Raw genomic sequence first — 17,396 nt, forward strand, 5'->3', positions numbered from 1 at the left:
GGGTGACATATTTTGGGGTTGGGGGCTGGGAATAAGGTGTTTTCGAATTTTACTCAATTTGAAGATCGTGACATTGTAAATTTTGTGTCAAATAAGGTGGTCAAATAGGTTATTGACCACTTCCACTTAAAAGGTGCGATATCGTCGGATAACCTTGTTTGTTAGCCTAGCGGTGAATCTCTATGTCTGACCACTGCTTTAGAATTTGTCAGAATTTGCCCATTAGTAAAACAGAGAAAACAAAAAGTCATGAAATATTGAGAAAACATGCTCCATCACGATGTCAGTGTTGGATGTGTACTGGGGGGGGGGGGGGGGGGGGTCGACTTTCAGATGACATTGACGCTATGTAGATGGGAATTGAGAATTGTGCTCCCCCCAACGTTTCTGGTTGTTGACGTTAGACAGTCGCACAAGGCGAAGCGGCTGCTTCTCGTGTTGATTTAGCCACCTCGTCAGCACCGCCTGCCGCTGGACAGCTCCCGGCAGCGGGATACGTGTGCGCTCTCCTCTAGGACACTTGTGGCGCTTGTTCCAAGTCTTTTAATGGAAAAACAATATCTTTATGTTCCAAGTAAAACTGGAGGTTTACAACTTCAGAGGGAATCTACGGATACCTCGTTTCGAGATTTGTGGCAGGCAGCACATCCTCGGTGGCAGAGAGCGCAGCTTCATTGTGAGTAAATTAGATTATTTGACATGTGTGTGAATTCCCTACCAATGCGTTTCCCGGTGTTACAATTCCGTGAATCGTTCATAGTCAGGGATAAAGCAACAAGCACGACGGTGATTTAACTCGTAGTTTAACGTGACAGTATGGAACTGTTGTAACCATAATGACTTTAGGTAATAAAGAAAATACACCTTGTTTTATAGCCAATTAAACGCAGAATAGACGGCTCTCCCGGTTGATTGAATGGTTCATATAACTGTGTCAATTTTTTGTCATATAGGAGTGCGTTTGGTTCTCTATTCCTCGAATGTAATTTGTGCAGCCTGGTGCGTAAAGCTTTACGCTTTGGGCATTCCTTTGTCTCCCCAATGCAATTGTGATCCAGTTTGGTTGAGACATTGCTGTCGGTTTTTCTGTCCACTTAAATCAGTACATAGGTAGTGCATAGGTAATTAGTAAGCGTATCTGCATGTGTCAGTTGCACGGCGTAATTGTTGCTCTCTCAGATTGGATGTACATATGTAATTGTCGAATGTTATGTTGCGATGTTGCGTTTTGCGCGTGAGCTCGGTGGCTTGGATAATAACAATGTCTGAAAGTTTTTTTCTTTGCAAATAATGATCATTCGGTGATGTGCATTCTCGACACTGGACTGTACTAATTTGCAAATTGTGTTGATTTGATTGTAAGAATATTGTGGGTGGGAGAAGTAGGCTTTATAGCCAATAAACAATCTACGTACAAACCTATCATATGTGTTGTTATATGGATGGAAAAGTCCTGTGCCATCATTAATGTGCCATTATTGTTTTTTATAGCATTCTTGTGTTTTAGACTCTGCATTGCATATATTTGGTGAGACGTTTATTGGTGTCTAGAGTGGAGTCGATCGAAAAAATCTAACTTTCAAAATGCATTTTATTTTCAGTAATTTACAAAAGCCAATGTGTGTATTGAAGAGTCAAACAACATACAATCCCATTCTGTAGCAAATCTATTGTAAACGTAATCATGTTTTTTAATAATCAATTTCCCGATTTGAGTGCGCACTCAAAAACCGACCAATCACTGTATTCACCGATTCCAGGTTAACGGCAACAGACTGTCCCTATAGCCTTCACCTGCTTCCAAACATTTGGTTCAGAGGTTTTGGCCAAAAACCGCGAAGCTGCTGTCTGCGTGGACTGGTGCTGAAGCTCCCCTTTCAAAGGCCAGGACCACTGACAAATCGAAAGACATGGCTACGAACGGCACCAAAGCAGATGGACAAGTAACAGAACTTAACGAAGTGGCAACTAATGACAAACCCAAGTCACTGGACGTGAAAGGGGAAAATACGAAAAAGGATCTTCCCGAAAGAGAAACATGGGGAGGGCGATTCGATTTCCTTCTGTCGTGTGTAGGTTATGCAATTGGACTGGGCAACGTATGGAGATTTCCATATCTCTGTGGAAAAAACGGTGGAGGTAAACACGATTTTTTAAAAGTGATATAACCTACATATAACCTAAGCTCATTTCACTCTTAAGTAGGCCTAAGTGCTTAGTCAATTTTGAGCACCCTAATTATTATGAAAAGTGATTACCACAATGTCCCTTGTGTAAGAGCACAGACACGCATTTTTCATATCCTAATTGAATAAGATTCCAATTAGCTTCCACAGTGGGCTGTAAGTAACATTCAATTGCGTATGTCTCGTTTTATTCTGACATTTATATTTGGTTTGATTTACTTGTGTTTATGCAGGAGCCTTCTTGATCCCCTATTTTTTGACACTCATATTCGCTGGGATGCCCCTGTTCCTGCTGGAGACTGCTCTTGGTCAATACACCTCAATTGGTGGGCTTGGAGTCTGGAAACTGGCTCCCGTATTCAAAGGTATACATTCTACTCATGCAATGCTCTTACTGTATGTCTAAAAGCTTTTTTTTGTATCAAATCAAATTCCTAGTAGTCAGGTGGCCCCTTGTGCACCTATCTTTATGTTCTTCTGTGAATATGTTGGAGCATTAGGAGCATGCACAAAAAATGTCATCAATTTCCATCTCATAGGTGTTGGCCTTGCAGCAGCTGTCCTGGCCTTCTGGCTTAACATTTATTACATTGTCATCATTGCCTGGGCCATTTACTATCTCTACAACTCCTTTACCACTGTAAGTACCACACCTTTACCTCCTACAACTTATTTACCACTGTAAGTACCACACCTTTACCACCTACAACTCCTTTACCACTGTAAGTACCACACCTTTACCACCTACAACTCCTTTACCACTGTAAGTACCACACCTTTACCTCCTACAACTCCTTTACCATTGTAAGTACCACACCTTTACCACCTACAACTCCTTTACCACTGTAAGTACCACACCTTTACCTCCTATAACTCCTTTACCACTGTAAGTACCACACCTTTACCTCCTACAACTCCTTTACCACTGTAAGTACCACACCTTTACCTCCTATAACTCCTTTACCACTGTAAGTACCACACCTTTACCTCCTACAACTCCTTTACCACTGTAAGTACCACACCTTTACCACCTACAACTCCTTTACCACTGTAAGTACCACACCTTTACCACCTACAACTCCTTTACCACTGTAAGTACCACACCTTTATCACCTACAACTCCTTTACCACTGCAAGTACCACACCTTTACCTCCTACAACTCCTTTACCACTGTAAGTACCACACCTTTACCTCCTACAACTCCTTTACCACTGTAAGTACCACACCTTTACCACCTACAACTCCTTTACCACTGTAAGTACCACACCTTTACCACTTACAACTCCTTTACCACTGTAAGTACCACACCTTTACCTCCTACAACTCCTTTACCACTGTAAGTACCACACCTTTACCTCCTATAACTCCTTTACCACTGTAAGTACCACACCTTTACCACCTACAACTCCTTTACCACTGTAAGTACCACACCTTTACCTCCTACAACTCCTTTACCACTGTAAGTACCACACCTTTACCACCTACAACTCCTTTACCACTGTAAGTACCACACCTTTACCTCCTATAACTCCTTTACCACTGTAAGTACCACACCTTTACCTCCTACAACTCCTTTACCACTGTAAGTACCACACCTTTACCTCCTACAACTCCTTTACCACTGTAAGTACCACACCTTTACCTCCTACAACTCCTTTACCACTGTAAGTACCACACCTTTACCTCCTATAACTCCTTTACCACTGTAAGTACCACACCTTTACCACCTACAACTCCTTTACCACTGTAAGTACCACACCTTTATCTCCTACAACTCCTTTACCACTGTAAGTACCACACCTTTACCACCTACAAACCACATGGGGTTGAGACAAACACGTGTTCCAGCTTTGCTCTATGCTCTCTGAGGATTGTAACATGCTTGTTGATGCCATGTGAGATTTCTCATTGTGTCAAGGAGGAAAGCATACATTATCCTTCCGTTTTTCTACGTTATCCTTCTGTTTTTCAGGAACTTCCATGGAGCTCATGTGGCAATCCATGGAACACAGAAAAGTGTTACTCAAACTACAGTATAGTTGATAACACCAATCTTACCAGCGCGGTGTTGGAGTTTTGGGAGTAAGACATTAACTGCTTTTCTTTTTGCTTCAGCACAGCATTACAGTACCCTGCATGACTGCTTGAGAAGTAAAAAAGGACATTGCCTTTGCTGCAAAGCATTCTCCCAGTCTGTATAATAGTCTTACTGTTACTCTCTCTGATCTTATAGGCGCAACATGCATCAAATGACCGATGGCTTGGAAAAACCAGGGCAGATCCGAGCACCACTGGCAATAACACTGGCCATCGCTTGGGTCCTAGTGTACTTCTGTATCTGGAAAGGGGTGAGCTGGACTGGCAAGGTAAGATATTGGTTTCTCATGGCAGATTTAGGTGTATGCAAAAGCTCTCTGTCATCCAATGTGTGACAGTGATGCAATATTAATCGTTGTCATATCACCTTCATCAATCATTTATATTGCACTGACTATTGCCCAGATAGACTTTTAGAATGAGAGGAGAGACATCAAACCCTCATGTTCAGTAATCATATTCAGGTTCATGGGGCCTTCTCTAATTCCAATTATCCTGATACAGAAAATTGGGGAGAAATTTGATGATGAGGAGGAGGAGCAAACAAGCCCTCCAAAATCTGTTTTTTCCCATTTCTCTCTCCCTCAGTTGGAACAATATTACTCCCTGGTGTTGCTACGATTTGGAAATCTAATGTGTCATGTGACCATAGAAAATAAAATTTGTTGTGGTCACAAAACCACAACATTTCTTGACTGGATTTCTGTTATTTATTTTCTTCTCTTTTTTTCTGTTCTCTGTGCGAGAGATTGGAGGACAATAAATCCATTGGCATTCCTCTCTAAAGAAAAGGCCTTTGTTTAAGACGAGACTGAATTGCAAATGTGTTAATTCAATGGCGTATAGCTCATCTGCACTTGACAGTGTTAACATGCATTAATTTCCTGCTGATGGTGACTCATTTATTTGACTTCTAGGTTGTGTACTTCTCGGCCACGTACCCCTATTTCATGCTTTTCATTCTGTTCTGCCGTGGAGTGACTCTACCTGGAGCTATGGATGGAATTCTCTTCTATATCACCCCTAACTTTGAAAAACTAAAAGAATCTGAGGTACTAAATGAACTTATCATTCTATGTAAGACAAATACCTGTATGGGAGTCATTCATTTTTCAGCCCCTTTGTCAAACGGCTAAATGGTTCTCTCCCCTTGTCAGGTATGGCTGGATGCTGCCACTCAGATATTTTTCTCCTACGGTTTGGGACTGGGCTCACTGATAGCTCTTGGCAGCTATAACCCTTTTAATAATAATGTTTACAGGTAAGATGGAGGTAGGCTTCTATTAAATGGAAAGATAATGTATCAGACAAAACCTGAAAAGGCAACAATTCGACCAGTATACCTTAACAGTAAATGTAACTGTAAAGTGGACCTTACTATCAGCCATGTACAATGAGAAGCCTAAATTAATGTTATTACAATCGATAAAGTATACTGAACAAAAATATAAATGCAATTATTTTACTGAGTTACAGTTCATATAAGGAAATCAGTCAATTTAAATAAATTCATTAGGCCCTAATCTATGGATTTCACATGACTGGGCAGGGGCACAGCGATGGGTGGGCCTGGGAGGGCATAGGCCCACCCACTGGGGAGCCAGGCCCAGTCAATAAAAATGAGTTTTTCCCACCAAAGGGCTTTATTATAGACAGAAATACTTTTCGGTTTCATCGGCTGTCTGAGTGGTTGGCCTCAAACGATCCCACAGGTGAAGAAGTCGGATGTGGAGGTCCTGGGCTGGTGTGGTTAAACGTGGCCTTTTATTGTCCCCAGCACAAGGTGCACCTGGGTAATGATCATGCTGTTTAATCTTCTTCTTGATATGCCACACCTGTCAGGTGGATGGATTATCTTGACAAAAGAGAAATGCTCACTAACAGGGATGTAAACAAAATTGTGCACAACATTTGAGAGAAATAAGCTTTTTGTGCGTAATGAACATTTCTGGATCTTTTATTTCAACTCTTGAAACATGGGAACAACACTTTACATGTTGTGTTCATATTTTTGTTCGGTATACTATAATTCAGTCTGATATGGGAGCCTTCATATTGCTTTGGATGTGGTAGTATACATCAAATAAAATTAGCCAACAATTTCACAACCTCTTCCCCAAACAGCACATCCATGGTTCTAGGTCACACAAATTGCTCATCAGTTATATAATGATGCAGACTCAGCTTGCGTTTATTTCAATTTACTTGTTGTTTATAAGCGACCCAATATTATTTAGCTACATGCCACACTTTATATGATGCAATTAGGTTTGTAAATAAGGATGATTTTGGAAAACTCTTCTTTGCAAATAGGGGTTTGACATCCATTAGAAATGGACATTGCATTATTTAATATTTAAGTATTACTGTGACATTAAACTTCTTTGGAAAAAAGAACATTGTTCCCCATTGGAATGCTATACAAAAAGCAAATTGCATATATTTTTACAATCTCAGTGCACACCTTATGTGGCCAATTTAAATATGTTACTAAGCAGGGATATGTTTTCCACTCAGCAAGAATAAGGAATCAACTTTCTCTCTCCTGAAAAGGGCCTTTTTAGGAATCCATGATGATGTTACAAAAGAGATGACAGATCACCTTAAGCTCTGACAACAGGACGTTTTCATGTTTCCTTTCCCCAGAGACTCTATCATAGTGTGCTGCATCAACTCCTTCACCAGCATGTTTGCGGGCTTTGTCATCTTCTCTATTGTGGGCTTCATGGCGAATGTGACTAACAGACCAATACAAGAAGTCGCAGCTTCAGGTAAACTCAATGCTCCCTCAGAGCACAATAGGGGAGTAATGTTGTCTATTCTGACTCCTGCTCACTGCCTCAATCCACACAGAGAAATGCAGCTCGGAGAACAGCGAGCTAATGCGTTGTGTTGTGTGTTTGGTATGCAGGTCCAGGCCTGGCTTTTCTGGCATACCCCGAGGCTGTGACCCAGCTGCCTATTTCTCCTCTCTGGGCTATCCTGTTCTTCTCCATGCTGCTGATGCTGGGGATTGACAGTCAGGTAAGGCTGTTTTCATTGACTGCTCCCAGATCTGTTGGGGCTTTAGCCCAATCCTCTCACTATTGTTGTCATGCCATGTCAGGGGAGTTGGCTAAAGCACCTACAGATCTGGGACCAGGCTACTTAGGTTCTGACCTAAATGTGTAAGCACAGGTATATATGACACTGGTTTTCTCTGGTTTCTCCACATGAGAAGCACACTGGCTAATACATTTTTTCCCCTAGTGGACAGATATACTGTAGCTGAGTCTTGACTTTTACTGTCAACTCCTTTTAATGCAACTATATCACCTCTCTCTCTGCCCCCGGGTGCTCTGTTCTCATGCTTTCAGCTTGTGTATGATATTTGGGTAGCCTAACTCTAAGGCCATTGAGTCTGCTAGTAATTATGCTAAATGCTGCTACTCCCGTTTACACAAAACAGATAAATCACAACATTACACACTTGCGCTCTGACAATTTTTGTAATGGAATTGTAAACGTTCGTACATACAGCAAGAGAAATGGCTATATGACATGTTAGAGTTATATTTTCAAGGTCGCTGCCAAAATGGGTTTTTTTTAAGCTAGTGCTTAAAAACTAATGGAAATACACTATATATACAAAAGTATGTGGACACCCCTTCCAATTAGTGGATTAGGCTATTTCAGCCACACCCGTTGCTGTCAGGTGTATAAAATCGAGCACACAGCCATGCAATCTCCATAGACAAACATTGGCAGTGAAATTACCTTACTGAAGAGCTCAGTGACCTTCAACGTGGTACCGTCATAGAATGCCACCTTTCCGACAAGTCAGTTCGTCAAATGTCTGCCCTGCTAGAGCTGCCCCGGTCAACTGTAAGTGCTGTTATTGTGAAGTGGAAACGTCTAGGAGCAACAACGGCCCAACCGTGAAGTGGTAGGCCACACACGCCCACAGAACAGAAGCGCCGAGTGCTGAAGCTTGTAGTGCATAAAAATAGTCTTTCCTCGGTTGCAACACTCATTACCAAGTTCCAAACTGCCTCTGGAAGCAACGTCAGCACAATAAGTAAGTTTGAACAACTTGGCCATGTACTGTTATAATCTCCACCTGGCACAGCCAGGAGAGGACTGGCCACCCCTCAGAGCCTGGTTCCTCTCTAGGTTTCTTCCTAGGTTCCCTGCCTTTCTAGGGAGTTTTTCCTAGCCATTGTGCTTCTACATCTGCATTGCTGTTTGGGATTTTAGTCTGGGTTTCTGTATAGCACTTTGTGACATCGGCTGATGTAAATTGGGCTTTATAAATACACTTGATTGATTGAATAACTGTTTGTCGGGAGCTTCATGAAATGGGTGTCCATGGCCGAGCAGCCGCACACAAGCCTAAGATCACCATGCACGATGCCAAGCGTCGGCTGGAGTGGTGTAAAGCTCGCCGCCATTGAACTCTGGAGCAGTGGAAACGTGTTCTCTGGAGTGATGAATCATGCTTCACCATCTGGCAGTCTGACGGATGAATCTGGGTTTGGCAGATGCCAGGAGAACACTACCTGCCCGAATGCATAGTGCCAACTGTAAAGTTTGGTGGAGGAGGAATAATGGTCTGGGGCTGTTTTTCATGGTTCGGGCTAGGCCCCTCAGTTCCAGTGAAGGGAAATCTTAACTCTACAGCATACAATGACATTATAGACGATTGTGTGCTTCCAACGTTGTGGCAAAGGTTTGGGGAAGGCTCTTTCCTGTTTCAGCATGGCAATGCCTTTGTGCACAAAGTGATGTCCATACAGAAATGTTTTTTCGAGATCGGTGTGGAAGAACTTGACTGCCCAGCACAGAGCCCCATCGAACACTTTTGGGATGAATTGGAATGCCGACTGTGAACCATGCCTAATCACCCAACATCAGTGCCTGACCTTAAATTGCTCTTGTGGCTGAATGGAAGCAAATTCATGCAGCAATCTTCCAACATTTAGCGGAAGGCCTTCCCAGAAGATTGGAGGCTGTTATAGCAGCAAAGGGGGAACCAACTCCATATTAATGCCCATGATTTTGGAGTGAGATGTTCAGCAGGTGTACACATACTCTGGGGCTGCAGGTAGCCTAGTGGTTAGAGCGTTGGGCCAGTAACCGAAAGGTTGCTAGATTGAAGCCCCGAGCTGACAAGGTAAAAATCTGTCATTCTGCTCCTGAACAAGGCAGTTAACCCACTGTTCGTAGGCCATCATTATAAATAAGAATTTGTTCTTAGCTGACTTGCCAAGTGAAATAAAAAGATTGTGTATTTGCAGTGTATTCAGACCCCTTGACTTTATCCACATTTTGTTACGTTTTGCCCCATAAGGGCAAAGTGAAAACAGGTTTTTAATTATTTTTGCAAATTAATTCAAAATAAAAAACAAATACTTTATTTACATAAATATTCAGACCCTTTGCTATGAGACTCGAAATTGAGCTCAGGTGGATTCTGTTTCCATTGATCATCCTAGACATGTTTCTACAACTTCATTAGAGTCCACCTGTGGTAAATTCAATTGATTGGACATGATTTGGGAAGGCACACACCTGTCTATATAAGATCCCAAAGCATGTCAGAGCAAAAACCAAGCCATGAGGTTTAAGGAATTGTCCGTAGAGCTACGATGACAGAATTGAGTCAAGACAGAGATCTGGGGAAGGGTACCAAAACATTTCTGCAGCGTTGAAGGTCCCCAAGAACACAGTGGCCTCCATCATTCTTAAATGGAAGAAGTTTGGAACCACCAGGACTCTTCCTAGAGCTGGCCAAACTGAGCAATCGGGGGAGAAGGGCCTTGGTCATGGAGGTGACCCAGAACCCGATGGTCACTCTGACAGAGCTCCAGTTCCTCTTTGGAGATGGGATAACCTTCCAGAAGGACAACTATCTCTTCAGCACTCCACCAATCAGGCCTTCCTCAGAAAAAGGCACATGACAGCCCGCTTGGAGTGTGCCAAAAGGCACCTAAAGGACTCAAGATTCTCCAGTCTGATGAAACCAAGATTGGACTCTTTGGTCTGAATGCCTAGCGTCACATCTGGAGGAAACCAGAATCGCTCATCACCTGGCCAATACCATCCCTACAGTGAAACATGATGGTGGCAGCATATTTAATCAATTTTAGAATAAGGCTGTAATGTAACAAAATGTGGAAAAAGTGTAGGCGTCTAAATATTTTCAGAATGCACTGTATGTATATATAACATGGTGGTCCATGTATATATATACAAAATAAAATTTATATATATATATATATATATATATATATATATATATATATATATATATATATATATATATATATATATATATATATATATATTCTACCATTTATTTAGTTAGTTCTGGATAATATGTTGGTTATTACAATGTATGCTTTCCATGATCTGAATTAATTCAATATAATCCATCAATATCCGTCGTCTTGGTTACATAGTTATCATACCATACATGGACCACCATGTTATAAATAAACAAATGTATATTTGCCCATTCAGTAAAATGAATGTACAACAGTGATAATATCCTTCTAGGGATCCATGTCCCTGTAATTTCCAAGTACCAGTGCACTTTTTTGGTCCTTTTAAGTAAAACAATAAATAAATAACAATTTAACAAATTATGCCGTTGATAAAAATGTATTTATTGTGAAAGAAATTACAAATAGGAACAAGACTATCAATTATAGATGAAACATGAAGTGTTGCCTTGCATAGGTACTAAGGAAAGTACTGTAAATATCTCCCCTTTTTAACTGAGTGCCCCCCATTTTGTGTGTGTGTGTGTGTGTGTAGTTCTGCACAGTGGAGGGCTTTATAACAGCTCTGGTGGATGAGTTTCCCAGGGCACTGAGGGGCAGGAGAGAGCTCTTCATCGCTGCTGTCTGCCTGGTCTCCTACCTGATCGGCCTGTCCAACATTACACAGGTACAACACACCACAGCACACCACAGAACACGCTAGCTCTCTCTCTCTCTCTCTCTCTCTCTCTCTCTCTCTCTCTCTCTCTCAATTCAATTCAATTCAAGGGGCTTTATTGGCATGGGAAACATGTGTTAACATTGCCAAAGCAAGTGAGGTAGGTAATATACAAAAGTCAAATAAACAATAAAAATGAACAGTAAACATTACACATACAGAAGTTTCAAAACAATAAAGACATTACAAATGTCATATTATATATATGCAGTGTTGTAACAATGTACAAATGGTTAAAGCACACAAGTTAAAATAAATAAACATAAATATGGGTTGTATTTACAGTGGTGTTTGTTCTTCACTGGTTGCCCTTTTCTTGTGGCAACAGGTCACAAATCTTGCTGCTGTGATGGCACACTGTGGAATTTCACCCAGTAGATATGGGAGTTTATCAAAATTGGATTTGTTTTCGAATTCTTTGTGGATCTGTGTAATCTGAGGGAAATATGTCTCTCTAATATGGTCATACATTGGGCAGGAGGTTAGGAAGTGCAGCTCAGTTTCCACCTCATTTTGTGGGCAGTGTGCACATAGCCTGTCTCTCTCTCTCTCTCTCTCTCTCTCTCTCTCTCTCTCTCTCTCTCTCTCTCTCTCTCTCTCTCTCTCTCTCTCTCTCTCTCTCTCTCTCGCTCTCTCTCTCTCTCTCTCTCTCTCTCTCTCTCACTCTCTCACTCTCTCTCTTTCTCTCTCTCTCACTCTCTCTCTCTCTCTCTCTCTCTCTCTCTCTCACTCTCTCTCACTCTCTCTCACTCTCTCTCTCTCCTCTCTTTCTCATGTCACTGTGTCAATTCCACTAATGCCATTGACCAACCAGTTAAACCTCCAATCTCAATGATACAGTAGTTGATAGAAAATGTGAATTACATTGGATAACACTATTGCTGTTTAATTTAATTTATTTAAAAAAAGATTTGTTTAGACCATTCTGTTTGTTTGATTACACATGCTGTTGAAATCGGATCCCAACACTAATTTTTCCGTCTGAGATAAGGACATTGATATAATGTAGAGACCACAGACCACTGCATATGGGTTCTTCTCGTAGTGTGACTCATCCATCTGTGTTGTGTCACTAGGGAGGCCTGTACGTGTTCAAGCTCTTCGACTACTACTCTGCCAGTGGGATGTGTCTGCTCTTCCTGGTCTTCTTTGAGTGCATCTCCATATCCTGGTTCTATGGTAGGTAGAGTCTCCAGGCAACATCAAATACACACAGTAGCTACATTATTGCAGTGAATAGTATACATCAGAAACACCCTATTTCAACATGACAAAATGACTTGTTACAGTGATATATCCTCAGGCAAGATTTGTGAAAAAGAAATTAAAGCGTTTTTTCTCTGTTTCTAAAATGAGGGGATGAACAATGAATGAACTAGATGGTCTAGGTAAATTTGAAAGTTGAATTATAGAATAACCTCACACCTGTCCAAAGACATTAGTCCAGCTTCAACCCCTGGGACTTCAACTCTGCTCACGTGTCCTACACTACACCACCTCTCCTTCCTCATCACAATTCATGGCAGACTAGCGGTACATTTTGAAGAAATTGAATTTGAATACTTTGATCATGCATTCCTTTGTCTCACAGGTGTGAACAAGTTCTATGACAACATCCAGGAGATGATTGGCTACAAGCCCTGTATATGGTGGAAGCTGTGCTGGGTCTGTTTCACTCCTCTCATCGTGGCCGTAAGTAGTACACCATACACATCCAATACAACATCATGACATGAAAAATGAAAAGAACCAATAACATCAATAATGATAATAGGGACCACAATGGAAATAACGCCCAACTGTATTGCGCAATCCTGGTCACGTTTAAAAAAGGCTTTGTACTGTGTGTATATATCTATTATTTTTTACTGTCAAATAAAATCTATCAATCAGTCACTGACCTGCCTCAAGCAATTCTGAGACAGAGACAGAAAGTGCCTAAGAAGCGGTGGTGTCAGGATTAATAAGGATCGTACCATGTCTCCCACAGGGGGTGTTCCTGTTCAGTGCAGTCCAAATGGTTCCTCTCACCTTGAACAACTACGTGTTCCCTGCCTGGGGCCAGGGAGTGGGCTGGCTCATGGCTCTGTCCTCCATGGTCCTCATTCCTGGTTACATGGTCTACATGTATCTCGGACTCAAGGGCACCTGGAAAGAGGTAAGTGACATGATTAATGATTATGGATATAGTTCTACCGTTTCTCTAAGTGCAAGAGAATCAATGCAATTTGGTGATGATTGATATGTAACCTTAATGGTAAAAAAAAATCATGTTTAAGAACTAGTAAAAATATCATTTCAGTCAGGTTCTCCTCTCTGGACATGTTGGAGTTGCACTCATTGTGTTACTTAATGAACTGTTTTGTTGTGAATTCTTCTCAGCGCCTGCAGATAATGTTTCAGCCGCCTGCAGTGGTCCGACGGCCACAGGAGAATGGGCCTGAGACAGTGGTTGCGGAGACCAACATAGCTAGTCCTTCTGACCCGGCCAACCCAGCTAACCTGGCCAACCCAGTTAGCCCTGCCAACTCAGGAAGCCCTGGCAACCCGGCTAGTTCTGGCAACCCGGCTAGTTCTGGCAACCCAGCTAGTCCTGCCAACCCAACTGCTACAAGCCCGGTTGCTGTAGCCCCGGCCAGCCCAACACCTCCAGCCATTCCAGTTACTCTGGCTAGCCCTGTGAACCCAACCAGTCCGACCGTCCCAACCGTCCCAACCGTCCCTACCGTCCCTACCATCCCTACCGTCCCTATCACTCCAGCCAACCCAACCAGCCCTACCAGCCCACCACCCAATCCAGTTAGCCCAACACCAACTGAGCCAGCCATCCCACCACCCAATATAGCGAGCTCAACCAACTCAACCAACCTTACCAACCTAACCAACGCAGAGGCCAATGTCTAGACAAGGCAGAACCCTCATGGAGAAAGTGCAGTCAACGGCGAACATTACCAAGGACTTCCAAGATTTTAATTGATTCACCTACCTCCATGGGCAATATCTGATCAAACTGGATTTAAAAATCATGTTTAATTTTTCTGCATTTGTAAAGCCAACCCGCTAATGTTTTTTTTATTGGTATGCATTACAAATACAAAAATCAAAGACTGTTAGTGTTCACAAAATCTACTGTAATCTGGGTAAAAAAAATATGTAAGCATACTGTGTAATACTGTGAGAGAAAAAAAAACGATTGAAAATATAGAATAGCAATTTGTTGAATATCTTCATGAACCAAGTAAATACAGTGTGACTATAGTAGAGATGAAGTTCTGGTGAACAAAATGGTCACCATGGGAGAGTGCAAGGGACGGGGTCAAATTATTGTGGTTGTTTACTAAGCCTTACTTGCACTCTGTGGGGCTGATTACAGGCCACATGGCAATGAGGGAACTCTGATGAAGAAGCACAATGTCAATAAGAAGTTTAAAGTCTATGAACCCTGGATTTATCCAGTATTAATGTTGCAAAATATTTTCTGTGTGAGAGAGACTGTTATTTTATCACCATTTTTTTGTATTTTTTTTTTTACTTTTATGTGATTGAAAAAAAAATAGAATTATTTTTAGGATGTTTTCTACTATCAGTGTTGTGACCGAGGACCAAAATTGTAGGCAGACGAAAGCAAGAACTATCTATGCCATGCAGTGTTCAGTTTGCGAAGCACATGGTATCAAAAACGTACATAAAATGCAAAAGCACAGGGTATAGAAAAGTGATTTACAAACATTGACTATCCCTTAATGCTGACAGTCAATCCTGTTTACTTTTTGCATGCTTTCCTCAGTAACATCAGATAAAATTCCAAAATGTCTCCTGACAGATCCAAAACGAGAACAGAGAAGGCTTTAAGCCAGTTATCAACCAATTTATGCCAAGCCATAGTCTGTTTGCATGACTGGGCAGATCTCCAGAATATCACTTTGTATGCTAGAAAACAATATTGGACCAACTCTATGTTTAAAGATAGTCCTTTTTTGTTCACTCTTATGTGTAATGATCAATTATAGTTTGATCAGTATGTATTCAGCAATACATATGTAGATGTATAGGTGCAGGCCAGTAGAAGAGTGGTCTGTTTCTAATTGTCTTTTCGTTGTCTTTGCTTTACTAGTGAAAAGCACAAAGCTTTAACTTTTGCCATGGCATGTTAAGACAATGCTAGTTTGCTTCTATGGCAGCTATAGTGAAAAGCATTTGGTCCAACAAAACAGGTTTACTTGAAAAGCAAAACAACTAAGTGAAAATGTGAAATGGCTACAGTTCATGTCCTGTCACTTTTGTATAAAGTTACTCTACCACAGTTTTCTCTGGAACCTTGTTGTAAAACTGTACTGTGTAAAACATGTAACTGTGAATGTTTGTAATACATTGGAAGTTATTGTCTAAATGTTGAAAAAATTCGAAAGGAGTTGCTGTTTTCTGCAATAATATTTTCACAGAAACTAAAGCACATATCTTACAGAAATATACAAAATGGTGATGCCAATGAAGACATTGACGATTATATTAAAAATAGAAACTATGTTTAGTAAAAAATGATCTTGTTTTGTATATTTTTAACTGTCTCACTGCCTAATGTACAACAAAATATAAACATGATATGTATTTAAATGGTGTCATATGATAAAGCACGATTGTCATGTTATAAAAAAAGAAAAAAGCTGAAAAAATAAAGAATTATAGAAAATATGAATAACTGTTCTGCATTTGTTTATTACTGTGCTCAAGAATAATGTAGTGTTTGCTGCACAGTAGCTTTTGATGTTGTGAAATTAGGTCACCATAATAGACCTCTCAAATCCCAAACAGAAAACATTAGGAACACCTGCTCTTTCCATGACATAGACTGACCAGGTGAATCCAGGTGAAAGCTATGATCCCTTATTGATGTCACTTGTTAAATCCACTTCAATCAGTGTAGATGAAGGGGAGGAGACAGGATAGAGAAGGATTTTTAAGCCTTGAGACAATTGAGACATGGATTGTGTATGTGTGCCATTCAGAGGGTGAATGGGAAAAACAAAAGATTTAAGTGCCTTTGAATGGGTTATGGTAGTAGGGTGTCAGGCACACCGGTTTGAGTGTGTCAAGAACTGCAACACTGCTGGGTTTTTCACGCTCAACAGTTTCCCGTGTGTATCAAGAAAGGTCCACCACCCAAAGGACATCTAGCCAACTTAATACAACTATGGGAAGCATTGGAGTCAAAATGTGCCAGCATCCCTGTGGAACACTTTCAACACATTGTCCAAGCCCCGACGAATTGAGGCTGTTATGAGGGCAAAAGGTGGTTGAACTCAATATTAGGAAGGTGTTCCTAATGTTTTGTACACTCAGCGTATAGTCTGCATCAAACATCTGAGTAGTAATTGGCAAGTGTTTTGAATCTCTAAAAAGAGACACTAGATATTTGTAATGATATTTGTAATTAATAGATTTACACACTTAAGAAAATGCTATCTAGAAAAAAACATGTAAGGATTTGTAGCAAATATATAGCAATAACAGAAAAGCATATGAAGGCAATTGTTAATTACTATTACCATGGAGGTGTACTATAGAACCAGGTGGGAGACTAGAAATGCAATATAAATCCCTTGTTCAGTATACCGGGGAAAGAAATCCTGCCAAAGGTAACAGTAGCCCAGGCCAACGTTTTCACTACAATAAATAATTTCAAACCAAAACATTTGGCTTTTGGAGAGTTTAGAACAACCATGAAAAGACAATGAGAGCAAAATGTCTGGAACCTTCCCTTGTGATGTACAGTAGTGTGTCAGAAACACAGTCTGATAGCGAAGCCTCAGCAGGCTAGAAAAACATCACCAGAAAACAGCTCTGGCCCCGGGGCCTGGCGTGCCGACCCGCCTCATCTCTCCAACCTCTTACAGCTGTGTGTGTGTCTTCCTTCATTCTCCCCAACCTCCTGCAGTTGCTGCATCCATTAGCTTCCAGTGTGATAAACGAGACTGCACCAGCTGACACCACAACAATGACTCGCAAACAATGAGACATACCCTCTAGTAGCTTGTGGCAAATTGTGTGTGTGTGTGTGTGGGCGTGTGTGCGTGCGTGCGTGCGTGCGTGCGTGCGTGTGTGTGTACGTGCGTGTGTGTGTGTGTGTGTGT

The 17,396-nt window shown here is 41.3% G+C and overlaps 1 protein-coding gene across 2 annotated transcripts; it reads left to right on the forward strand.

Annotated features, from left to right (window-relative positions):
* Positions 1-382: 382 nt before the first annotated feature.
* Positions 383-15,961, forward strand: LOC139542802 (sodium- and chloride-dependent GABA transporter 1-like). 2 transcript variants are annotated; one of them, XM_071348638.1, is made up of 15 exons: positions 383-676; positions 1,761-2,139; positions 2,420-2,551; positions 2,726-2,826; positions 4,160-4,269; positions 4,421-4,553; positions 5,202-5,336; positions 5,442-5,545; positions 6,931-7,055; positions 7,196-7,308; positions 11,083-11,214; positions 12,342-12,444; positions 12,857-12,957; positions 13,256-13,423; positions 13,648-15,961. In XM_071348638.1, the coding sequence occupies exons 2-15, from the start codon at positions 1,911-1,913 to the stop codon at positions 14,167-14,169; spliced, it is 2,208 nt and encodes a 735-aa protein (XP_071204739.1). In that variant the 5' UTR covers positions 383-676; positions 1,761-1,910; the 3' UTR covers positions 14,170-15,961. The 2 variants fall into 2 exon arrangements, with proteins under 2 accessions (XP_071204739.1, XP_071204740.1); XM_071348639.1 differs by lacking the exons at positions 383-676; positions 1,761-2,139; positions 2,420-2,551; positions 2,726-2,826 and adding an exon at positions 3,962-3,974.
* Positions 15,962-17,396: the final 1,435 nt, after the last annotated feature.

This window comes from Salvelinus alpinus, chromosome 17 (assembly GCF_045679555.1).
Source record: "Salvelinus alpinus chromosome 17, SLU_Salpinus.1, whole genome shotgun sequence".
NCBI lineage: Eukaryota > Metazoa > Chordata > Actinopteri > Salmoniformes > Salmonidae > Salvelinus > Salvelinus alpinus.

What these genes read in the sequence shown, in the direction of transcription:
- LOC139542802 (XM_071348638.1), top strand. Translation starts at nt 1,911, where the DNA reads ATGGCTACGAACGGCACCAAAGCAGATGGACAAGTAACAGAACTTAAC. An exon ending in GCGGTGTTGGAGTTTTGGGA is followed by an intron (nt 4,270 to 4,420) that starts GTAAGACATTAA and finishes CTGATCTTATAG; the next exon opens with GCGCAACATGCATCAAATGA. An exon ending in TCAAGGGCACCTGGAAAGAG is followed by an intron (nt 13,424 to 13,647) that starts GTAAGTGACATG and finishes AATTCTTCTCAG; the next exon opens with CGCCTGCAGATAATGTTTCA.